Raw genomic sequence first — 21,926 nt, forward strand, 5'->3', positions numbered from 1 at the left:
AGCAGACAAGTCAGGCGAAGATTAAAATCAGAGCTAAATTATACCTCAAAACTTTGAACTATCATCTCTACAAATCTGGCTTTCAATTGGCCAGAACAAACCCGTAAGACGTGCCACTCATATTGTGAGTGGCCATATTGTGGCCACTCACAATATGGCCGACGCAAGGCCCTCCCTCGGTCGAGCGTACTAGCGTAACCTCCATAGCGCGGTGACGTATAGGACGTAACGACGCCTGCGGCTTGTGACTTGCGAAATGGAGAAAGAAGCCGAGAACAAGGCTCAGCCCTCTGGTTTTGTTCTCTCATCAAACACAAATATCGATAAGCGGGGCAGTGTGGACAACAGCGGACTGCATAGAAAAGAAGAAGCCACGGGAGACTTTGTGAAAGTAAGTAGCTGCCGGTTAGCTGAAACTTTAGCCATCTTGATTACGAGCACAGTCAGCCAATCAATCAGGCCTGTAAACAGAAAAACAAGAATAGTTCGTGAAGTTGCAGCTGCCTTGTTTTAGTCGCTGTTCGTGATGTGCATTTTAAAAAATCACCAACAGGCTCTATAACTTACCAAGTTTCCTCTTGTCTTACTCTGAGTTGAGTCATTGTAGTCGATTGTGAAGCAGATCCCGTCAGAGTCACCAGATTAAGTATTTGTAGATAGCTTGGAGGCACTTTACAGTTTCTGTTTTGTGACATGATCTGGGGAACTGTGTCGTTTTATTTATTGCAATCTTATTTTTTTAGTCGCACTTCTCTAACTTTAATTAAAAAATAATAATTCAAAATACTTAATAAAACAAAATGTCTTTATTTATAAGAAGTCTGTTTTGGGGGGGGTATGATGGATCTCCAAACATAGCATGCTCTGAAAGACACGTGTACCTGGAGTTAAAAAAAAAAAAAGAGAATAAAATAATAATTAAAATTTCTGAGCTTTGGCAACTCGGTGTCTAAAAGCTGTCAGCTTTGGGTATTAAAGAACGGAAAACTCCAAGGAACAGGCAAAATGTATTGTATAGAATATGAACTCATTTGATATTTCATAATTTCATCAGCCATTCTATGATTGCGGTTTTGTATAAATGTATATTGCAATGACAGTTGTCACTATATTGTGAAGCTGTAGGGCTGCTAACATATCAAATTAGTAGATTTTTTTTTTTTTAGGTGCAAGTCCTTTACTGTTTTTCAAAAATAATAAAAATAAATCGAACCTTTTTTAAAGATCCGCATTAGCGACATGCTTACATAAATGCTGACAGACGTATTAATAAACCACATTTTATACACTTTGAAAAAAGTCACAGAATGACCTGTAAGTGGGAAATAAAAGGGGGCATAAAGTTATTAAAATAATCGCCCCCCTTCCCCCCTGTTTTAAACTGAGTGGGAATATTTGCAACTAGATTGATCCTGTATACGTCAATATTTACATAAAGAAAACACTTTTTTCCCCCCAATAATTTTCAACAGACTGAACAAACCACTTTGAGTCCAGTTGTTGTAGCGTAAGAATAATCTGAATGAAGAAGCTAAGTATGCACAATAGTGACTCAGCTGATCTGAACTGACCAGCTTCTCCTTTGGATGATGAGTCACCAACTTATAACAGCAGTATTGAAAATGCACACTGTCTCTAAACTTGTTGATTTGTCTGTCTCGCCTTCTGTTTGCAGTGCAGTTCTCGGTAGGATGATCAGTAATCACGAAGATGATGTGAGTGACTTCCTACTTTCTCCTCCACAGAGGAAATCTTTACCACCAGTTCTCCTTTTGGTCATTTATGTGCAGGACAGCAGGAACCCTTCTTTAAATAAATGTCCAGAGGGGTGCCAGAGAACAATAAGCATTTTTTAAGAGCATTTGGGGAACTTTTTTTTTTTGTTGTTGTTGCAGGAGAGGCACATGCTGTTCTTAGATCTTTATCTGTCACACAGATAAAAACTTCGTTGCAGTTTTGCTCAATTATAAGTATTATATCTTCTGTTTTTGTTTTGAAGGAGTTTGTTGCAGTGCGAGTCCAAGATCCCCGCATTCAGAACGAGGGTTCTTGGAATTCATACGTCGACTACAAAATATTCCTACATGTGAGTATTGACACCGATGAGCTGCCTTTCAGAGACGAGAAAGCAGTCATCTGTGGAACATTGTAATGTCAGAAATTGTAGGATTTAGTTCATTTCATGCTAGGCCTCTCACAATAAGCAATAAATCAATTAATCACATGATAAATTAAAAGAAACTCAATCATTTTCATTTGCTTCATTTATATATTTTTTCTTTTCTCCCTGTTTTTTTTTTTTTTTTTTTTTTTTACCAAAAACTGAATGCTAAAAGTCTTCAGTTTGGTACTTTGGCCTCAACTATCCCTTTTTTTTTTGGAAAAAAAATTGTTGTTTACTCAGACTTCATAATTCATTTTATTTGTTGTCTCTGTTGTTTTCTTCCTTTATTTTGGATATTTCAAATGTCTTCCAGTTCCAGTGTTTGAATGTTTATTAGAATTTGAAGTGTATTGATCCTTCAGAATGTGTTCTTCAACTGTTATGCCATTATTGCTATTATATTACTTGAAAATGGTCTCAAAATGACAATATTATCGTTTATCGCAATGGGTTCTGGGACAATTTATTGTCCAGCAAAATGTTTTTTTATCGTGACGGGCCTGTTTCACGCTAAATTTTGTCAACTTTTCTAATACCGCGCACCTCGGTAAAGACATTTGATCTGTTTAATGATTCTCATTGAAACACTTTCAGAATCATTACAATTGACTTCGGCGGCGATAGTTTGAAAAACTTGTAAAGCATGCTATAAACACATAAAAAAACACACCCAATAATACTTAGGAAGTGTTTTATATCTCTGCTGAGTTATAGCATTTTTTAACTACTAAAATCTACAAACATCAGGTATTTCTGCAGGTTAAAATCCCCCACAGTTTGGTTTTATGCCGTTCGTGCAGCAGATTTGGCTCCTAACATTTTATTTAAGTCAGCGGATGTTGCCTGCGGATGCCAACAGCTGTTGGCATTGAAGAATGCTTTGTCAGCATCAAAGCCTCCCGCAGATGAATGTGCGGCGTGGGTGTCGACTCGTGAGATTGACCGACGTCATGTGACCCCATGTGATCCCGCATCAATTTGCTTGGTCGAATGTTTTTCATCTGTTGTTCAGTGATTTAAATGATTCACAGAAGCGTTATGGGAAATTTCTGTGGAGGGAAATTGCTGAGTCAGAGCTTTGACCTGAGCAGATCATGATACACGAAGGTAAACTTCGCTCGACTGTCGGTACATTCGTGGGAAAAAATCGAGCACACTCCACGATCCAGCTGCTTGTAGAATCACGTGTTGCCACGGTCGCTCTCAGTAGTGACTTCCTGTCTGACTTCCTCATATTATGAGGTTACGTTGGACTAATTTAAGTTCATCTTTCTTTCAGAAGCGGCTTCAGTTCATTGATGTTTGCAAACCTTCCCTGCTACACAGCTCTCTCCAGGCCCCTCGGCGTTTCAGCCGGACAGAGGTCTGGACTTTGACCTCTGTCAAAGCCGTTGCAGCAACTCGGTCAACGTTACTTGAGTCGTTACTTGAGCAACGACTCAGATAATCTGAGTTGTTACTTTTTAAGCCAATCTGTTGCAGATTTGTTCCCCCAATGATGACCAGTTTGGGTCGAGCGTCGCCTCAGTTCAATTTAGTTTAGTTCAAGTCACAATGCATGTCATCTCATGGCAGTAAGTTGATTTTCACTCGAATTTGCTGTTTATTAGCTTTCGAAAAATCAAGACTTTTTTTCACACTTATCACCCAATTAATAACTGAAACATTAAGTTGTATCAAAAATGAAAACATACCTAACAAACAGGGAATTGTGTTGGTAGGAAACTTTAATCCAGAAGCTTCTGCTCCTTTACATTAATAAAATAAAATAAATAACCCCAAGCAAACTATTGAGGTCCCAATGAGCAGTTGTCAGCAGTTAATAGCAGTTAGCATTTGTAAAATTAAACATAGCTAAAATGGATAACATTGATAATGATCTATGCTATGCAAAACATAGCAGAATTACTCGTGAAACGGTGTATGTTATCGAATTTGTCTAAAATATATGGTAAAATAGAATACTTGTAAAGAAAACAGAGCTGATTCTGATACATACCACAGTCACAGAAAACAGTCGTTGCAACAGAAAAAAAGGGGGAGGAGCTGTCGGTTACTACGGTAACCACCAACTGTCAGGCACTTAAAACACCAGTAAATTTCAGGAGAAACAACTTCCTGACCAAACAAGGCAAAGTCAAAGAATAAACAAACAAATTTTAACAAACTTCACATCCACAACACTGCCACAAAAAAAAAAAAACTCTGTTACATGATCACACCTCTTCCACCGTGCTTGACAGCTGTCAAGAGGTGCTACTTTCTGTTTAGGTTCTCTTGTAGTAGCTCTTTCAAACAGTTTTTCTTTAACTTTAAAATTGAACCTGCTATCTGAGGCCGGCAGAGTCTGAGATGGGCTGGGTTTTTGCACTTGGTCTGGTCTTAAGGCGGACTTGCAAGGGGCATCCACTTCTCATCATATTAGGTTTCAAATGTTTTCTTGCCATTTTAAAATTGTAGACTTTGCATAGCTTGGAAATCACCTTGCAACACTTCAAAGATTGATATTTAGCAATGGCTGCTTAACTAATGTGCCAAGAGGCGTACTTAGTTTTCCCCAACTGGATATATTTTTCCAGCCACTTGTTCCAGCTCCTCCGGGGGTTATCCCGGTATCCCGGTATCCTGGAACAAGTGGCTGGGGAGAGGGAAGTGTGGGCCTCCCTTCTGAAGCTGCTACCCCCGCGACCCATCGATCGATGGATGGATGGGTATATTTTTAACTAGTCATGACTGCAGCTCTTTAAAAATGTAAAAATAAAGAAGAAGAAAACGAAGGGGCAAAGAAAATATGTCCCTCGGGACTTTCACCCTGGCTTTGATAACGTGACTAACTATCACGGGTTGAATCTGTTACAGGACGTCAGGGGGCGACAGCTTGTGATGCAAATATCACGGTGGACTGTCTGTGTCACATGTTACCGGAAAAATCTGACATTTCATAAAGCTTTTCACCAGCTATAAGCTCTGTGGCAGTTTATGCAGTTTTAATTAATAATGTATTTTTATTTATTCCATGTACTTAAAGCTGTTTATTGTTAGAGTAAAGTTCTCTACATATTTTCTTGTTAAACTTGAATACATTTACATATTCTGTCATTTCTATGCAGCAGAGTAACTGATCTGACGGACTTTGCCAAAGATATATAGAAAATATTATTCAATTGTTATTTTTAGTTGAGATGAACTAGCCAGCCAGCGTACTTTAGATTTGCAAGTAAAAGTCTAGTTTTATTTTTCCATATTTATTCATCAAAAACCAAAATCTCAACATTTTGGATCCACAAATGCATCAACCCACAGCATGAATACAAGTTTGTAAAAGATCCGATAAAGGTTTTGAGACCACAGCTGGTGAGATTTGAAGCAAACCCGGATATTTGTAGATAAAAGCCTTAATTGTTGCATTTTTGTTCATCATAACAATCACAAAACATTTCCCAGCGATCTGGTGTGATTTCACAGAGTATTTAGTGGCTGGTTCTGCGTTATTCATGGTTTCACACTCCTCTGTTCCGCTCTCAGACCAACAGTAAAGCCTTCACGGCCAAGACGTCCTGCGTTCGGCGGCGCTACAGCGAGTTTGAGTGGCTCAGGAAGAAGCTGCAGAAGAATGCAGGCTTGGTGTAAGTCAGACGCTCTCTGTGTTATGGTTACTGTTTAAAATGATAACAGAATAACTGAATATTGTGCTGAAAGTGTGTCGTACAGAAACCTGCAGGTGACCAGTTTAAGGAAAATGTTATTCACACTAAAGTTTGCCCTGTAGGTTTTCCTTAGGACGACCTTTTTATTATTTGGTCGTATGATTTAACGAATATCCCGCTGGAAAGACCCAACGTTCGCCACGTTTTACATTTTGGAGCTTTATTTAAGTTGTTGTGTTATTCCAAATAGCTAATGGTGTTAAGGTGATGCAGTCTAAAACAGTTCCTATGGCTTTTGGAAGAGACACAGTCCCACAGCATCACAGATCCACCACCGTAGTTAACAATTGGAATTATTTGCTATCTCACATATTTATATCTTCTTTTTTTTTTTTTCAAGCCAAATTATCCTGACATTTTTGCTGCCAGAAGCCAGTTTTGGTCGGATCTTAGCAAAGCAAAGACCTGCCAGAGTTTAGCAAACAGAAACGTACGTTTCCTGGCATGTCTCCCAGACGGACTGACGTGCAGATGGTATCTGCTGGTTGCTATGGAGACCAAGTGATCTAAAGATGTCACTTTCGGTTGCTAAGAGTGAGCTTTGGAGATTTGTTTTTAACTCTATCATGAAAAATGGACAATGGCATGTTTGTTGTTTTTAATTTTTATGATTATTTATGTATTGAATTGTTTGGAAATAATGTGGGCTCATACATAATTGGATGTTGATTGGTTTGTAACTTGCATTGAATCAACTTCTGTTGTTTGATTTTACTGCAGTGTTTTTATTGTTTTTATAGAAATGTAAGTACTGCGTAGGATATTTAAAATATAAAATGCTGTTATTCTTTCCAAATCAAAAACACACTGAGACTGAGTGCTTCACTGAACTGACGTAAAATGATCCCGAATGTGGCTCAGACAGACCAGTTATTATTAACATGTTTAGAAACATCTTAATGTCTCAGTATGCGTGTCATTATGTCAGACATTTGAGATGAAGTAGAAAATAATTAAGACCTTCTTTTTATCCTTTAGTCCAGTCCCGGATCTTCCTGGAAAATCCTTCTTCTCCTTCAACAATGAGGACTTTCTGGAAAAGAGACGGAGAGGACTCCAAGTCTTCCTGGACAAGTCAGTTTCCCGTTCTTTCTGAGCAATGTTTGTTCTGTGCGGCCCGGATTTATGGACAGTCTGTCTGGGTTTCAGAGTGGTGCACACCACCGTGTGTCTGTCGGACAGCCAGCTCCACCTCTTCCTGCAGACCCAGCTGCCGATCGGTCACATCCAGGACTGCGTTCAGGGACTGACGCCGTACTCCGTGACGGACGCCATCCTCACCTACGCCTCGTCCAACCGGGGCCTGGCTCAGGCTCAGCAGGAGGACTCCATCAGGGAGCCCGGTCTCACCGTCTCTTATGAGTCCATGGAAAGGTATGAAGATGACTACTAGGTGCATTACGTTCTTAAAATGTTTTAAAAACAAATAAAATTCAAGTCATAGGTTAGAGTTCTTAAAACTTAAACTGAGCTTGACGGTTGACTTTTATTTTATCTATGTCATCACATGCAAAGTAAGGGGTTTTTCTTGTTCCCTCTCCACAGTCCGGCTCCTCACCTGCCTTCCCTACAACTGAAAGCAGCGCTCAACTCTAAACCAGTGGCCGGTGGAGATCCAGACCCTCTGGAAGACATATTGGAGCTCTGTGAGCAGAAGCCAGATGAAACGCAGCGCAGGGGAAACGCCTCGATAAGGATCTCCCAGAGGAGCGACCGGCTGGAGGCTGTTGTGGAGGATGCCGGCTCCACGCACGCTTCCTTCTATGTGGGGGAGATCCTGGACGACTCGGGGAGCCTCAGCCCCTCAGAGCACAGCTGCGTGATTCAGACTCCCGTGGATGTGCACTCACCCATGGAGGCGGGCTTTGAAGACGGCTGCGAAGGGGACGGCGTCTTCGAAGACAAAACCGAAGAAAGGAAAAACTCGGAGTCTGAAATTAGTGCAGATTCCGCGAAGGACAATAATAACGTGGAAGTTGTGGAAAGCCTCTCCGAGACGCCTAACGGTCGCCTTTCAGAAATCGAAACAGGCGGCAAACGAGGCGATGAATCAGAGGCGCCCCTTGAGTCAGGAGTTCATGTGGAGAGTCAGAATGTGAATGGCGAATTAGAGGCCGATCTCAGTGACTCACTCCGACAAATCCACCAAGAGGACACTGAAAACGAGGACAGAGGCGAGAGCGACGAGGACAGCCGCTCGCTGCTGTCTTCCAATGAGAGCATCATCCGGTGCAGTGAGGAGGAGAGTCTGGGCGAGGAGATGGACGACTCCGTGCAGGTGAAGTCGTCTCCGGACAAGGTCAAGGATCGGTCAGAGCTGCAGGGCTCCAGTGGGAACATTTTGCACATCAACAGATTTAAGGAGAACAAAGCGGACGCTCAGGACTGGGAGGATATTGACCAGCAGTACACAACTGCAGAGCCTAAACCAGCTGCTTCTGACGGAGATCTGAATGAAAACTGCGACTTTAGCATCTTGGAGAACAGCTGTCAGTCTGGAGTAGATGAAGGTGAATTTACAACACAGGAAGTTCCGGCCTTGATACCTTTGGAGGGATCAGAGGAGGCCGAGGAGGCGTAGGTACATCAGTGGAGCTAAACTTACTCTAGGTGCTGCACCATCACTGAGCCAGAACCATGGGTCTTTAGTCTCTTCTGCCTAAGAAACATTAACAAGGCACAAACAAAGAGATATTCTGTTACATGAAACCTAAATACACAGTGCCTTGCAATAGGATTTATGCTCTTTAAACTTTTTCATATATATATTTATGTTTGCTGCAAACAGAAACTTCAGCATATTTCATTGGGATTATGTTATAGACCAGCACAAAGTAGCGTCACGTTTCACAAACACCTAAAAAGTGTTGTATGCATTTTTATTCAGAACTTTAATAGTTGTTTTAAAACTGTACAATTTACAATTATGCACAACTTTGTGTTGGTCTACCATCTTAAATTCCAGTAAAATACATTTAAGTTTGTAGTTGTGACAAAAGTACAAGGGGTATGAATACTTCTGTAAGGCATAAATCTTCTTCACAATGTTTCATCACAGTCAAGATAGGGCATATTAATATAAGATCAACAGATTTAAGTTCTCTTCTCTTGTTGTTGCTGCAACTTTTAAAAATAGCTGATCAGATAAAAAGAACTAAAAAAACACGTTTTTCATCAGTTTGATCAATCTGATTTATTTATCTTGACCACCAGAGGGCACTAAATGTACAGAGTTCACAAAAAGATGCTGCTCAATTCCTATTATTCGCCGTCAACATCTGAAATGAATGAAGGAGATACACTGGAATAATGAGATAAAGTGTTTAAAATATGCTGGATTGTTTCCCCAGAGCTTTCCTGCTGTTAGTGATTTTTATTTTGAAGTTCTACACATGAAGGGGGCGTCGTTTTAAATGGGTCTTTATTTAGGTATTTTTCAAAATAACAAAGATGTTAACCAATAAATAGACTTCACGTTCATTGAACCGTCTGAAGAAGAGAACCTGTTCACGTTTGGCAGGAATTGCTTATTACGTTTGTTATCAGGACCCAAAAAAATTATAATTTAAACATGGTTTTTGGAGAAAGAAATAGGAATATTTGGATTTTTTTTCCTTCCCTTAATTAACCAAAAAAAAAAAAACCCAGCTCCTCCTCACATTTTAACGCTGTAAAATATTTGCAGGGAGGCCAGAAAAAAAAGTCCTGGATTATAAAGTAGAACATCGTATATACTCTAACTTCAAAAAAGTAAAGTCCAGAAAATTTGTATTTTTAAAAAAAACATTTGGTGTCATCCCAATAACTCTGCCACAAGTATTTTTGTTAAAAACTATTAATGTAGTAAGATTTAATCCCCTCCTAAATAAATGCAGTCAAATTAAAAAGGTTTAGGAGGTTGTTAGAGTGCAATTTATGCTGCGGATCTTTTTCAGGGATGCCGGTAAATTTGTTTACGTCTGCAGCTCACCTGTGTTTACCCGAATAGCCATGTTCAGTTTACATTTAAATTCATCTGCACTCCTCCAATAACACTTAGGGGCACGTCACATTTACTGGATACTGGGCGTAAACGTGGGTTGCTGTAATTTCCTCCCAGTTTTTTTTTTTTTTTTAATTTAAAATGTTCATATATGACCCCTGAATATGTCAGTCTGAAGTCCAACTGCTCACAAACCTGTTGATTTGATCTGAGATCTGTTTTCACACTACTTACTGCTTCTCATTCCTGTGATTTCTGCTGCATTTTAAAGGGACCTGCAGGTGTTTTTTATTTAATTTGTTTTGAAGTAAAATAAAAGTGAATGTGGATCTAAAAGGGTTATTAACCACCGGAGTGACTTTATTCATGTACGATTTCCAAGTTTATTTCAATAAATAAGTTTCTTTCACACCATTTCCTTTTTGAAATAATCTCCACCGCGTCTTTCTCAGAAATTGACGTTCTTGTAACAATGCTGCCACCTAGTGCTCAAAAGTAAAACTGCCAACATTTAATATTTTTAAAATAGAAAATTCATGCTGAATATCTTGTCGAAGCACTTTTGGTAGTTTATTACAATATTGACTCTTCTTGGGTATGCGTTTATAAGCTAGGCAAACCTGTCTTGTGTCATTTTATCCTTTTCTTCTCAGCAGATCTCCTCTGGTTCCGTCAGGTTGGAGGGGCAGAGTCACTAGAGCCATTTCTAGGTCTTTCCAGATTTGTTCACTTTTATTTAAATCCAGGCTCTCTGGAGATGGATCACATAAAAAAAATCTCAGTGTTTAGCTGCAGACATTTCTCTCTCTAAATCAGTGTTTATCTATCCTAGTCTTCAGGGACCCACTGTCCTTCATGTTCACCAGATAAGTGGCTCTGGTTCCAAAGTACACAGCAGGTTTTGTTTTCTAACAATTTGCAGATTTATGCTTTGCCACAAGATCTACAGACAAATTCTTTGACTTCATTGCTTGGTTTCTGCTTTCATAGGAGACCTGATATGGGAAAGTGTTTCGTTCCACACTGTGCTCATTCTGCTAAATGTACCACCACTGGATCCAGACGTGAAATAAATCTAAACCCAATTTTAAATGTCAGACGTTTCACCATTACAGGCTATTATGTAGATGATATATATGTATATATAAAAGAACTAACGTATATTATTATTAAAGTTCAAGTAAATTTCAATGTGATCATTTTTCAAGGATGTCCTTCTCCTAGATTTTAATTATCAGAACAGTGCTGCCACCTTATGGCCAAAATTGAATGTAAATGAAAACAAAGAAAACCCAAACAAGAATATTTTTAATTTGACGCCTTGATGATTTATTAATAGTATTTAACATGCACATAACTCTTTAATGTTAAAAATTAAGAAATCAAAATATCTAAAGGCCGTACGGTTACGTATGTCGCTTATTCTGATATTTGACAAATATCTCAGCCTAGGTAAACAGTGGCTTTCAGTGTGCATCGGTCATTTCTGGATGAATACATCTAAAATGACAGTTCTAGTTTCCACATCACATAAATGTGATCTATGGTGGACAGTAGATCCTGCACAAACACGCAGCATCTACATCATGAAAAGCGGGAAAGAAATTGTGTCGGTATCCGTCGGTGGAGTCACGTCTGGATGTGTCGAAGACAGCGTGCTGCGGAGCAAACGGAAAAATAAATTTGAAAGAAATCAGTAAAACACGCATTAATAATTCAGAATCCATTTTAAGCTGCGCCTATCTAACAAAATCACAGAATCATTTTCTTAAATAGGACAACCATCGCTGTAATCAGGCTTTCGTCGCGCATATTTATTCACAAGCACTGGCCATTACGGCTCTCCGATTGCCTCGTGCAGTACTTGTCCCAGCCAGCAGATGCCATAAACGGCAGGTCAACGACTGAATATACCTCAGTGGCAATCTGGATGAGTACCAGGGGAACTGTTTCTGTGTATTAGGCCATAGTAATGGTCCATAATGCTCATGATAAGAGAGTGCCTGGGTACCTGTTGGAGCTCAGAGGATGTAGGCGGGCTGCAGGAAGTCCTTGGGGACGATGCCCACGGTGCCGTTCAGTTCGCCGACCCACCAGCCGTGGATGTTGTACTCCTGAACACAAGAAGGGAACAAATAATGAAATCTCCGAGGGCTTCAGGGAATAGCAAACAAAAACAAATTCCAAGCACAAATATCGATGATTTTTACACAATTTCAGGAGCCGTTTGCATGATTTGATCTCCAATTACGCTGCGCGTGTGAGGTCGAGGAAATTAAAACGGGCCTTAAAACCGCAAAAACCATGAGGCTAAGATTGTTTTCCTTCTGCATGAAGTCAATTACAAACGAAGGACAAGCAAGAAACTGCATCCCATCCAACAAACAGCCGTTCACAATATTTTAATACACACTGGGGCTCATTAGCCTCGAGGGGTTTTCATTAAAAACAGGGCAAAACGGTAAACAAGGCAATCAGGATAGTAAGAGTCTAAAATAAAACGGCTTTTTTTTTTAACTGCTCAAAAGCCATAAACACAGCTGGCCTCCTTTCACCAGACTAATTAAGTCGAGACGTTTTCCCTGGAAAGACTTGATGTGACTTTTTAAAAATAGTTTCTACATAAAAAAAAAAAACAAAAAACAGAATCAAACTTGAAAGTTTTATCTACAAACAGAATAATAGTAATAAATAAAAACTAAATAATTAACAGATAAATCAAATACAATGCAGCAAATGAACATTTTAGGAAATATTTTCTTACTATGAAAGACTTTTTCCACATTGACAGAAGAAAGAAAAAGAAAAGAAAAAGCATTACATATTTAATCTAATGATTTTTAATTTAAGTGAATTTGTGAAATTTAATAAGTAATCAATTTTAATAGAAGAAAAAAATGGTTTAGTGAAAACATAAAATTCAACATAAGTTGCAAATATTGAAGATATTTTTCAATTCAATTTGACTTGATGCAACAAATAATTTTTTTTGTCAAAACACATAAAAAGTATTTCCAATTGAAGGCAGGTGGGCATTAAATATTCAATAAAAATGTATTTGAAAATATCAAATAAATGAAATAATTTAAGGGTCCATGAACAACCAGTGTGGTTAACAGAATCTTCCCTGAGATTTACTGATCACCTTTGATCATCTGATCAAAGCAGTAGGACCTGAACTCGGGGCAGAGGAGGGGAGCGGCCGGCCCATCGCCTGTCTGCTCTCAGGCGGATTGAAACTGGCTGCAGGAGATGAAACACGAACACGAGAGCGTATCGGTGTCAGTCGGTGAACATTCGATGGCTCTGCTTCCAGCCACAGAAGCACAAACAGACTCTGACATGACGAAGCGCTCCGTGTCAGAGGTTTAGGCGATCTGCGGGACTTGACACCTCTCTGCAGCCAGAAGAATGAGGCCTGCAGCTAATGAGCGCTTCCTGGACAGCAAGGATGGATGAACCGTTCAGACGGTGACAAACCGCGAGACTGGGGAGTCTTTAGAGCACAAACAGACATAAGTAGATTGTCCACCCAGGCCTCATCGCTTTCAGCTCTGACCGGGATGTCAGGGTGTGCTGGGCCGCCCTCAGTGCGTCTCTGTTCCTAACGAAAGGAGAAAGTTTGGCTGGAATGGGGCTTTTATGCTTCCCACAAGACTTAAGACGGGGAAAATCCAGAAAGCTGGCCATGGTTCCTGTTGGAAAGGAGCAGGAGAGAGGGGAAACAGACGGACGGGGGTGGGGTGGAGGCATATCAGAGTGAGGGGAGCAAAACAGTTCTGCTCTCCCTTGGGGGCGTCGCAGCACTATTCCACCAACCGTAGTGACAGAGAGTTTTATTTATCTCCGCAGCCCATCTGTGCAGCCGGTCTCAAATTCTCCCCGAGAAAGGTCTTTTGGATTATCAACGCCGCCATTTTAATACAACTGCCGCATCGCAGAGTGGGCGCCGATGGCGGCGGGAGTCTGTCAGGCGTGCCGAGTCCATCTTCCCCGTACTTGAAATGGGTTCATCCAGAGTACACCTGCTGTAATAGGGACATTCCAAAAAAGCTGTGGAGAGTGAATTACCCAAATGACTTAAAAACAGTCTCCCCTTTCTCACGGCGTCCTTCTGCCGCCGCTGCCCGCGTCTGGGGTTATTTTGGATCTAGAAACGAAACGAGCTGAAGAAGTTTGGGAGTGCTAACGTGAGACAGATTGGGGTGTCTGTGTTTTGGGGGAGTATTTGGCAGCATTGAGAGGCAGGGAGCAGGAAGAGGCGAAAGGGGGGGTCGAACAGCGCCGTGTCGTGGCGGCGGCCGCGCGTCGCCTCGCTGACCTCCCGGTGACTCCTCCGCCGAGAGAGCTCGGAGTGAGCGTGGGTGGGGCCGGCAATGGAGAGTGGGTTGCTATGACAACACCTGCAGTGTACCGGCACGATCGTTTATTTACCACTCAGGGGGCTGGCTAATGGCGGCATTCCTGATAGGCCCATCGCTCACGGCGCGCGAGCGGAGGGCAGACTGACAGCTTCCCGAGTCAGGAGCGGGGAGAAGGTGAGCGGAGGTTGGTCGGGCGAGGCAGGTGTCACGCCGCCATTATGCAGCAAAACAAAAACATGCTCTTCTGATAATCCACTTTTTTTTTTTCCATTTAAAAATCCCTCATCGGTCCTCTTTCTTTTCTATTTTTCTCTCGCTCTCACACACACTACTAACCTTCTCCTGGTGGAAACACACCCACTCGCATGTAATCCCAAATGCATACAAACTAGGGGGAGTGCTAATAAGCCTGACACATGAGGCATCTCTGCTCGGCCACCAGCTGACTGAGGCAGGCCTTGGGCGTGATGGAGCGCAGGAAGTCTCTCATTGCCCTGCCGCTGAACCCGCCGCCTGCTTGTTACAATCTCTCCCTCCTTCCACATTTCCAGCCCCCTCCATCTTTTCCTCCCATTCCCCCTCTCTCTCTCTTTTCCCATCTCTCCTGCAGCAGCCTTTCTGCCTCCATCCTCTCCTTGTTTGTTTTCAATCCCTTCTCCTCTATCGTCTCAGCGCACGCTCACCAGATGCACTGCAGGTCTCTGCAGCATCTAGAAGCCGCCTCACTGCTTGCACAGACACACTTCATAATGCCAGAAACTGGGGACAGACTGAATCGTTTTTCAGGACGGATTTGGAGCCACAAAACCCGCCCAAAAAATATTCATACCTCTTGAAATTTTCAAATTTTTTCAAGTTACGACAAACACCATCGCAGTTTGTGATTTCATATGGCAGACCAAGTTTGTGCAGAGCATAATTAAAGTGGTTTGAAAATGATTCTGATTGTAATTTGTATTTTTTTTTTTTTTTTACTAAATAAGTATACAAATTGTGACATTTACAAACTTTGACTTTAAAACTCTTGAATAAAATGCTAAGAAATAAAGAAAAAGAACAAAAGCATCTAATTTAATCTCAGCATAAATCCAGGTGTTCTGTGAAGGAGATTTGTTAGAGAACGGTAGGGACGTTCATTTATTGCAATGTTCATCATTTATTGTGATAATAATTTAGATTTATTGTCATAAAAAATTAAAGTTAATGTTTCAAATCCCCAAATCTGTCAGTATTGGGATTATTAGTTTTACTGCTTTTTCCGCTGTTTGTTCAATGAAAGCAGCAATAAATAAATCTCAATAAACTTGAAATTATGACTAAATGCAGTTCAGATTTTCAGTGTAATCATATTAATCACAGTTCTTTATCCGACCTTTAGGTGTCCTAAAGACGCGTCTTACAAATAGGAAAGTTTTTGAAGAGAAGTATTTGTATTTTGGGGGCTATCACTAATGTGACACAGTTCCCTAAAAAAGGAGTAATGATTAACTCTTATCATCACTTTTATAATTATCACAATAGTGCCAGAATATATTCTGATAAAACCTTAATTTCATATTGCTCATCCTTTGACAACAACAGAAAACAAACAGAGGCAGGTTAGGAAGATGTGCAGAAGCTTTAAACAGGGTTAGGTTACAGAACAACATTCCAAGCTTTGAACATCTCAGAGCTCTGTTCGATTCGTCATCTTAACATCGAGGGGCTGCAGAACTAACAAGACATGTCTGTCCACGTGATTTATCAGACCAGACAAGGCGAGCATTTATCAGGGAAGCAGCCAAATGGTCCAAGGTAAATCTGCAGGGGCTTGAAAGCTCAGGTGGGAGCTTTGAATCTCAAACACTGAATCTCTAACAGGTGCAAACCACCTGTTAGAGGCTGCAAAAGCCTCCTGACTGGAGAGTAGGCTGGCAATACACATCCAGTCAGAGCTAAATGCAGGACAGGTCAATCAAAGTACATCTATGAGTTAAGAGTGTGGAAATACTTCAAAACTGATGTTCACGTATGCTATCCATCCAAGTGGTGCTTTCTTGCAAAGAAGAATGTTTAAATATATCCGTCTCGCATGAAATCGGAAAAACAGACAGAAGTCTGTGCTTGTGAAGAAGCTTGAGGAGTGTCAGTATTTTTCTAAAGTGTTGTAAAAAGATGGAAGAAAGCAATTTCAAGGAGCTGATGCAGTGAAGAAAATCTAGTTAAAGGAAAAAACATGATTTTTTTAAAAATGTAAATAATTCCAGCTACGGAACAAGGGATAATGCAAAAAGTGAATCAAACACTCTGAAGTTAAAGTTTTCAGCGAAACGTCCCCCCGCCCCCTCCGTCGAGCCTTCCCTAAATTTATGTAAACAAAAAGAGTAAACAAAAAAAAATAAAACACAGATTATAGCTGCGCGTTGCCAGAGATGGGAATGGCTACTTAGTGTCCGTTTTTCCAAGTGGGCTTTTAATTAAATCAACGAATTGGCTCCAAATTGGAAACGTGACAGAGCGCGAGAACGCTTGAAGATATCTCAGGGACGATGAGATTTAATAAAAAGAAAAGCCTGCTTGCTCCGTTCTAACGCACGCCTGGGATTACAGATCGCTTCCTAACTTAATAGCAATTTAAAGTGGATTTGTGTATGCCACTGAGTGTCTGTAATGATGGCTGTTTATGCCGCCCCTCATTTATAATAATTAAGCGGAATGGATTGGGGGGTGGGCTGCTCGGACGCGGTTCGAGGCTATTGGCTTGGGCTGAATAATGACCTACTGTAGTTGACCGGGGGATGACCGCTGCCTCCTGCATGACCCCGGACCCCAGACTCACCCCCTGCTACTTTGGGTGGTAAATAGGATGTCTTCCCTGTCTATAGTGACTCGGTGTCTATGGCCACAAAAGCAGCTTGGGGTCTTTAAATTGGTGTGTGACAGAGTTCACACTAAAGAAAAGAGGAACCCCCCCAAGCCCTCTTTCCACACTCTTTGTCTCTGTTGCTTGACTTTTCCCATCTGATTGTTTGCCCACTTTTCCTCTTTTAGAGCAGACAGGGAAACGAGTTGCTTATAAGACATTAAAAAAGCCCTGAAAGGAGACCGTTTTAAGCAATACAAGCAGAAGCTGTATTTTTTTTCATATATACATATATACAGTATATAAATTTTCATCAGAATTAAAATCTTCTGAAGATGTTGAAACATTACAGGTCTGCTTGAATTCACCACAAGGTGTCAGTGGTATCCACATTCTCACATTCTCCGTCCAGCGGTAAGTTGGTGTCAAATCAGAGGTGACGCTCTGCTTTGGGAGCTCACATTGGATTGGCTGAGCCCGCTGCCTTCGCTCGCTCTCTCCTGATTCTGCTTGGGAGGAGGAACGGGAGTGAGGGAAGCGAGAAGGGAGGACGAGGGGAGAGGTGGCAGCAACGCCTGCCAGAGTTTTAAGGACCCTGGACTAGGTTTGTGCCATAAATCTCTTCCCACTCCATCCTGCCGTTCCCCATGAGTGCCTGTGGGAATACAGGAATGTGACAGCTGACCTGTAGAGCTGCGGTCTTTTGATTAGGGATACATAAATTAGAGAGCAAGAATGCGGGACATACCTCCTGGTTCAGTGCCGGACTGGTCCGATACACACGAGGTGGAGCAAAATTAAGAGCGAGAAACTGCAGGGAAATCTGGTTACAGAGCGAATACAGGCCAGGATAGAGGAAGGGGTAGGCAATATGCTTCTTACAGAAAAATCATAATCATGACTATCAATTCCTGCAGTAAAAATCCAGCTGTTGAAGAAAAAAAAATACAACTGGGTTTTCTGTAAATTTTCCACTGGACAATTGCATACTTTTCTAGACTCAAATGCCTTTGTTTCCAACAGTACAAAAGATTTACCTCCTTGAGTTTTATTATCTTTATATTTCACACGTCATCAAATATCAGCATCGGCAGTGCAGTAAAGGGCTATTTCATAAACTTTTTGGCATAAAAGCCTCAGACTGGATTATCCTAAATTCATTAAGACACAGTTTATGATCTCCGATGCCTTTATTTAATTCACAATAAATAAAGCTTCTTGAATATAGCTCTGCTTTAACAGGTGTTTTTTCTACATTTATCAAAATCAACGGATGTTATGGATGCCATTACAATAACCATGAAAATCCCATATTTTATCATTATTTTTTTGTACATTTGAAATAACTGTTTATTTTCTTAATTTTTTTTTTCATGGTAATGCCATTATATTGGAAGACCATAGTATGTTTACACATGGCTATCATGTTGTAAGAATCTCATTCTGGCCCAAGTCTAAACAGGCTTAGGCATTTTTGAGACTGGCAAATCATTTTCAGCTACATCTAAACTTAAACACACAACATTGACTGCCCAGGGGCATGCTGGATGTTTAGATAAAATTCAGGTGTTTAAGAATGAATCCATGCAGGAGTGACTGCTGAACTGTTCATGCCGTCATGAGTGGAAATATGTGGAAATATTGAAGCAACATCTCAAGTCATCAGACACAAACTTGAAGGCTGGACACAGCTTGGGTCAAATGGACAGTGACCTTGACCACACTGCCAAATTACAAATAGGCTTAAGCGCAACAAAGTCAATGTTTTGGACAAACTTTGATCTCAGTTCCACAGAAAACTTGGGGGCTGAACTGTGTGAACTTGACTTAGTTATACATGTTCTGCCAGGAGGAATGGGTCAAATTCCCAGCAAACTGTTGCGAGGAGCTACCAAAAACTAGAAAGGTATATGTAAACTGACTTTGAAAAAAGCTTAAAGAAATATCTCTTAATATTCTGACATTTAGCAAATAAAAAATAAAGTTGGTAATCCTAACTGCCAGTAAAGTTTGGTCTAATGTAATGTCAGAGTCAAACATATGCCGGTTATGTGTCTTTTTATACTGTGTAGTATGTGTTTCGATTATATATTCTGATTCTATGCTTAATACAAATTAAATTAATAGCAATCTTTGAGTAGAAATTGCAGGAGTTTATGATAGAAAATAAAGGCAACTCAAATAGTTATCTCCACTCAATTTTATTTCTTTCTTCATCCATAGTTAGAAAAGGATAAAATCAAGCTGCATGTTTTTCAAAACAGCATAGGAACTCTGCATACCCAGGCATTTAGGACATGGATGTCCAAAATGTGGCCTGGGGGTCATTTGTGGCCCCTGGACTGTAAATTAAGAGAGATACACATCTGGTCCCCCAGTTAGGGCAAAACTATTTCCAGGAAATTTAAATCTTCTTACAATGAAAAATGTTACGTGCAAGAAAAGTGTTCATCTTTTAATTACCAAATATATATGTACATATAATAATAACCATGGTTTTGCACTCTTAAATTTTTCAGTGAATAGGATCAGACTATGTTGAACCAAAATCTGCTTTTATTAAATTTATGAAACGTGGTTAAATATAGAAAGCACTTTTTTAAAGAAAAAGTTACCCACATCCTTATTGTTTTTATTGCTGATAGCAGAGTACTGCCTAAAATAATTTAATGGATGCTTTTTAAAATATTTGTTCATTTTTTAGTAAATTTTTAGGTCTACTCTTGACTATTCTCACAATGTTTGATTTGACCAGACGTTTGGATACCACTGATTTAAGCCAAAGTACATTTCTGGAGAGATTTTCATCTGTTTGCAACTTTGCCAACTTGTCCATACTTAAGATTTTAAGGACACAGCATCTAAGACACTTAAGCTAAATTAAAGAAATGTATTTGAACCTAAATGGGAAACAAGTACATTCAAGAGGAGAGTACTAATGCTCCATATAATCTAGTTTATAATTCTTAAGGAAAAGGCAAAAAATCAAATTGATGAGAATCTGAAAGAGCATAGATTAGCAACGGACAGAATCCGTCTTCCTGTTTGTGGGGAAAACTCGAATATTTCATGCAACGTTAACTGCATTTATAAAACCTACATTGACCAGGAAATGCATTAAGAAAAATGCAAGCTTTAAGAAAGCGAAATGCTGCAGAAAAAAAAAGATGGATTTTACGGTGTGTTGCCACCTCATGTATCAGCAGGCTGAACATCCCCATCGAGCTCTGCAGAAGGCGTGTTAGACATCATCGAAAGATTCATGCTACGAGATTAATTCCCTCGAACTAATGGGATTCACATGAGTTGTGAGGTTCCTAATTTATTTACTTTGTCAGCGATGTGTGCGCACGCAGCAATACACAGGGGAGGGGGAAAAAACACAAATACAGTAAAAATGCCCCCACTTTACAGTAAGCGAGGGATCAATAATGATGGATGAGGGCCTTTTATACAATCGGCATGTCCTCCTCAGTTCACAGCCATATGACACCCCGCCCGTGGCAACCCCACTCTGCACTTCAGCAGTCAATCACATGCTAGCTTTAAAAATAACAGTTTGTTAGCACCATTGATTTAGCACTTAGAGCGTGTCCTTATTACCCTGTAATTATGGTCAGTGTTGACATAACAGCAGAGACAAGCAGGCCTCCCACCCTCCAAGAGAATTTATGGGCCCTGGTTTTATTACGGCCATTTCGTGTGTCTGGGTCCCCCCGGTTAAACGACAAGCTTGAGTTCTAGCCAAGGGCCCGTATTTTACTCACCGAGGTCAGGGATCCCAGGAATCCCTCCCCTGTAAAGCCCAACAACAGCGAGGGTCTGTGTGTAGAGGCGCAGGGAAGCCTTCCCCGAGGCCTCATTAAAACAAAACAGCCGATTACAGGCAATAATCCAAATAATACAATTCATGAGGGCAACGTGGCGCTATTAGAACGCAAAACGGGACACGAGTTGAGTTGTGTTCTCTAGGAAAGCCAAGCATTTGGAAATCTCATCTAAATAATTTACAACCACACTTTAAATCTATTAGAAGACAGTCAGAGTGCTGTAGCTTGTAACCATGTTATGACCTTATCTTCCAGCTTGACAAAACAAGAGTGATCTGTGTCATTAAGATTAGGGGATAAAACAAACAGCCCTTGCTTCCAACTTGGACGTCGTAGTTTTCTTTTAAGCCCCTCAGTGACGCAGTAATAGGATCTACATGGTGAAATATAATCCAGGGAGCAGAGCTCAGGCAGTGTGGGGGGCGACTCCGTACTGCAGAGCCAGCTCCCCTTTTCTTACCTTCAAGTTTTCCTGCTTTTGCCAGCATTATGTGAAAAATGAAGGCAGGTGCTTTGACATTTTTCCCCCAAATCACCCGGAACCCGCAGACGGAGGAGACCGGCTCCGTAGCATTCAGAGCACGACCAAGAAAAACGCTTCGCAAAAGTTTTTACACCCTTTGAACTTTTCTACATTAGATATTAGATATATCTACATAGAGATATTAATGTTTTCCACTGGCGTTTTATGGTGTAGACTACATGTGTCAAACTCAAGGCCCGTGGGCCAAATCCAACATGCCACAGCTATTGGTGTGGCCCTCAAGACTCTAGAAAGCCACATCAATAGAACTCATTATTTTAACAGTCGAATCAAATCAGTTTTTATTTGTACAGTCCCAAATTACATTAATGCGATGTTAATACTATTTATTGTAAGATGTGCTCATTGAATACAGATAAAGCTTTAATTTAATAGGTAGTTTTATCAAAACATTTATGATCTTAATGAGCTCCAAAATGAAAATGAGTTTGACTCTCCTGGTTTAGAGCAACACAAACTGTGAAGAAAAAAAAAAAATCTTTATTTTTTTTTA

General features: G+C 40.5%; 2 protein-coding genes across 5 annotated transcripts in view; one reads left to right on the forward strand and one right to left on the reverse strand.

Moving 5' to 3' along the window:
* The first annotated feature begins 216 nt into the window (after nt 1–216).
* snx11 (sorting nexin 11) lies at nt 217–8,817 on the forward strand. 3 transcript variants are annotated; one of them, XM_023340604.1, is made up of 7 exons: nt 302–391; nt 1,676–1,715; nt 2,000–2,086; nt 5,690–5,790; nt 6,850–6,945; nt 7,021–7,245; nt 7,417–8,817. In XM_023340604.1, the coding sequence occupies exons 2-7, from the start codon at nt 1,692–1,694 to the stop codon at nt 8,450–8,452; spliced, it is 1,569 nt and encodes a 522-aa protein (XP_023196372.1). In that variant the 5' UTR covers nt 302–391; nt 1,676–1,691; the 3' UTR covers nt 8,453–8,817. The 3 variants fall into 3 exon arrangements, with proteins under 3 accessions (XP_023196371.1, XP_023196372.1, XP_023196369.1); XM_023340603.1 differs by lacking the exon at nt 1,676–1,715 and having other exon boundaries at nt 217–391; XM_023340601.1 differs by having other exon boundaries at nt 332–391; nt 1,676–2,086.
* A 1,102-nt stretch (nt 8,818–9,919) lies between these two features.
* Nucleotides 9,920–21,926, reverse strand: part of skap1 (src kinase associated phosphoprotein 1) — a 44,574-nt gene continuing 32,567 nt past the window's right edge. The window contains exons 12-13 of one of the 2 annotated variants that reach the window (XM_023340605.1): nt 11,865–11,967; nt 9,920–11,511 (exon numbers count right to left, since the gene is read on the reverse strand). In XM_023340605.1, coding sequence (XP_023196373.1) covers nt 11,875–11,967 — 93 coding nt within the window. In that variant the 3' untranslated portion in view covers nt 9,920–11,511; nt 11,865–11,874. The remainder of the gene's footprint in view (nt 11,512–11,864; nt 11,968–21,926) is intronic. The other variant, XM_023340606.1, reaches the window with a different exon arrangement.

This window comes from Xiphophorus maculatus, chromosome 10, assembly GCF_002775205.1.
Source record: "Xiphophorus maculatus strain JP 163 A chromosome 10, X_maculatus-5.0-male, whole genome shotgun sequence".
NCBI classification, from domain to species: domain Eukaryota; kingdom Metazoa; phylum Chordata; class Actinopteri; order Cyprinodontiformes; family Poeciliidae; genus Xiphophorus; species Xiphophorus maculatus.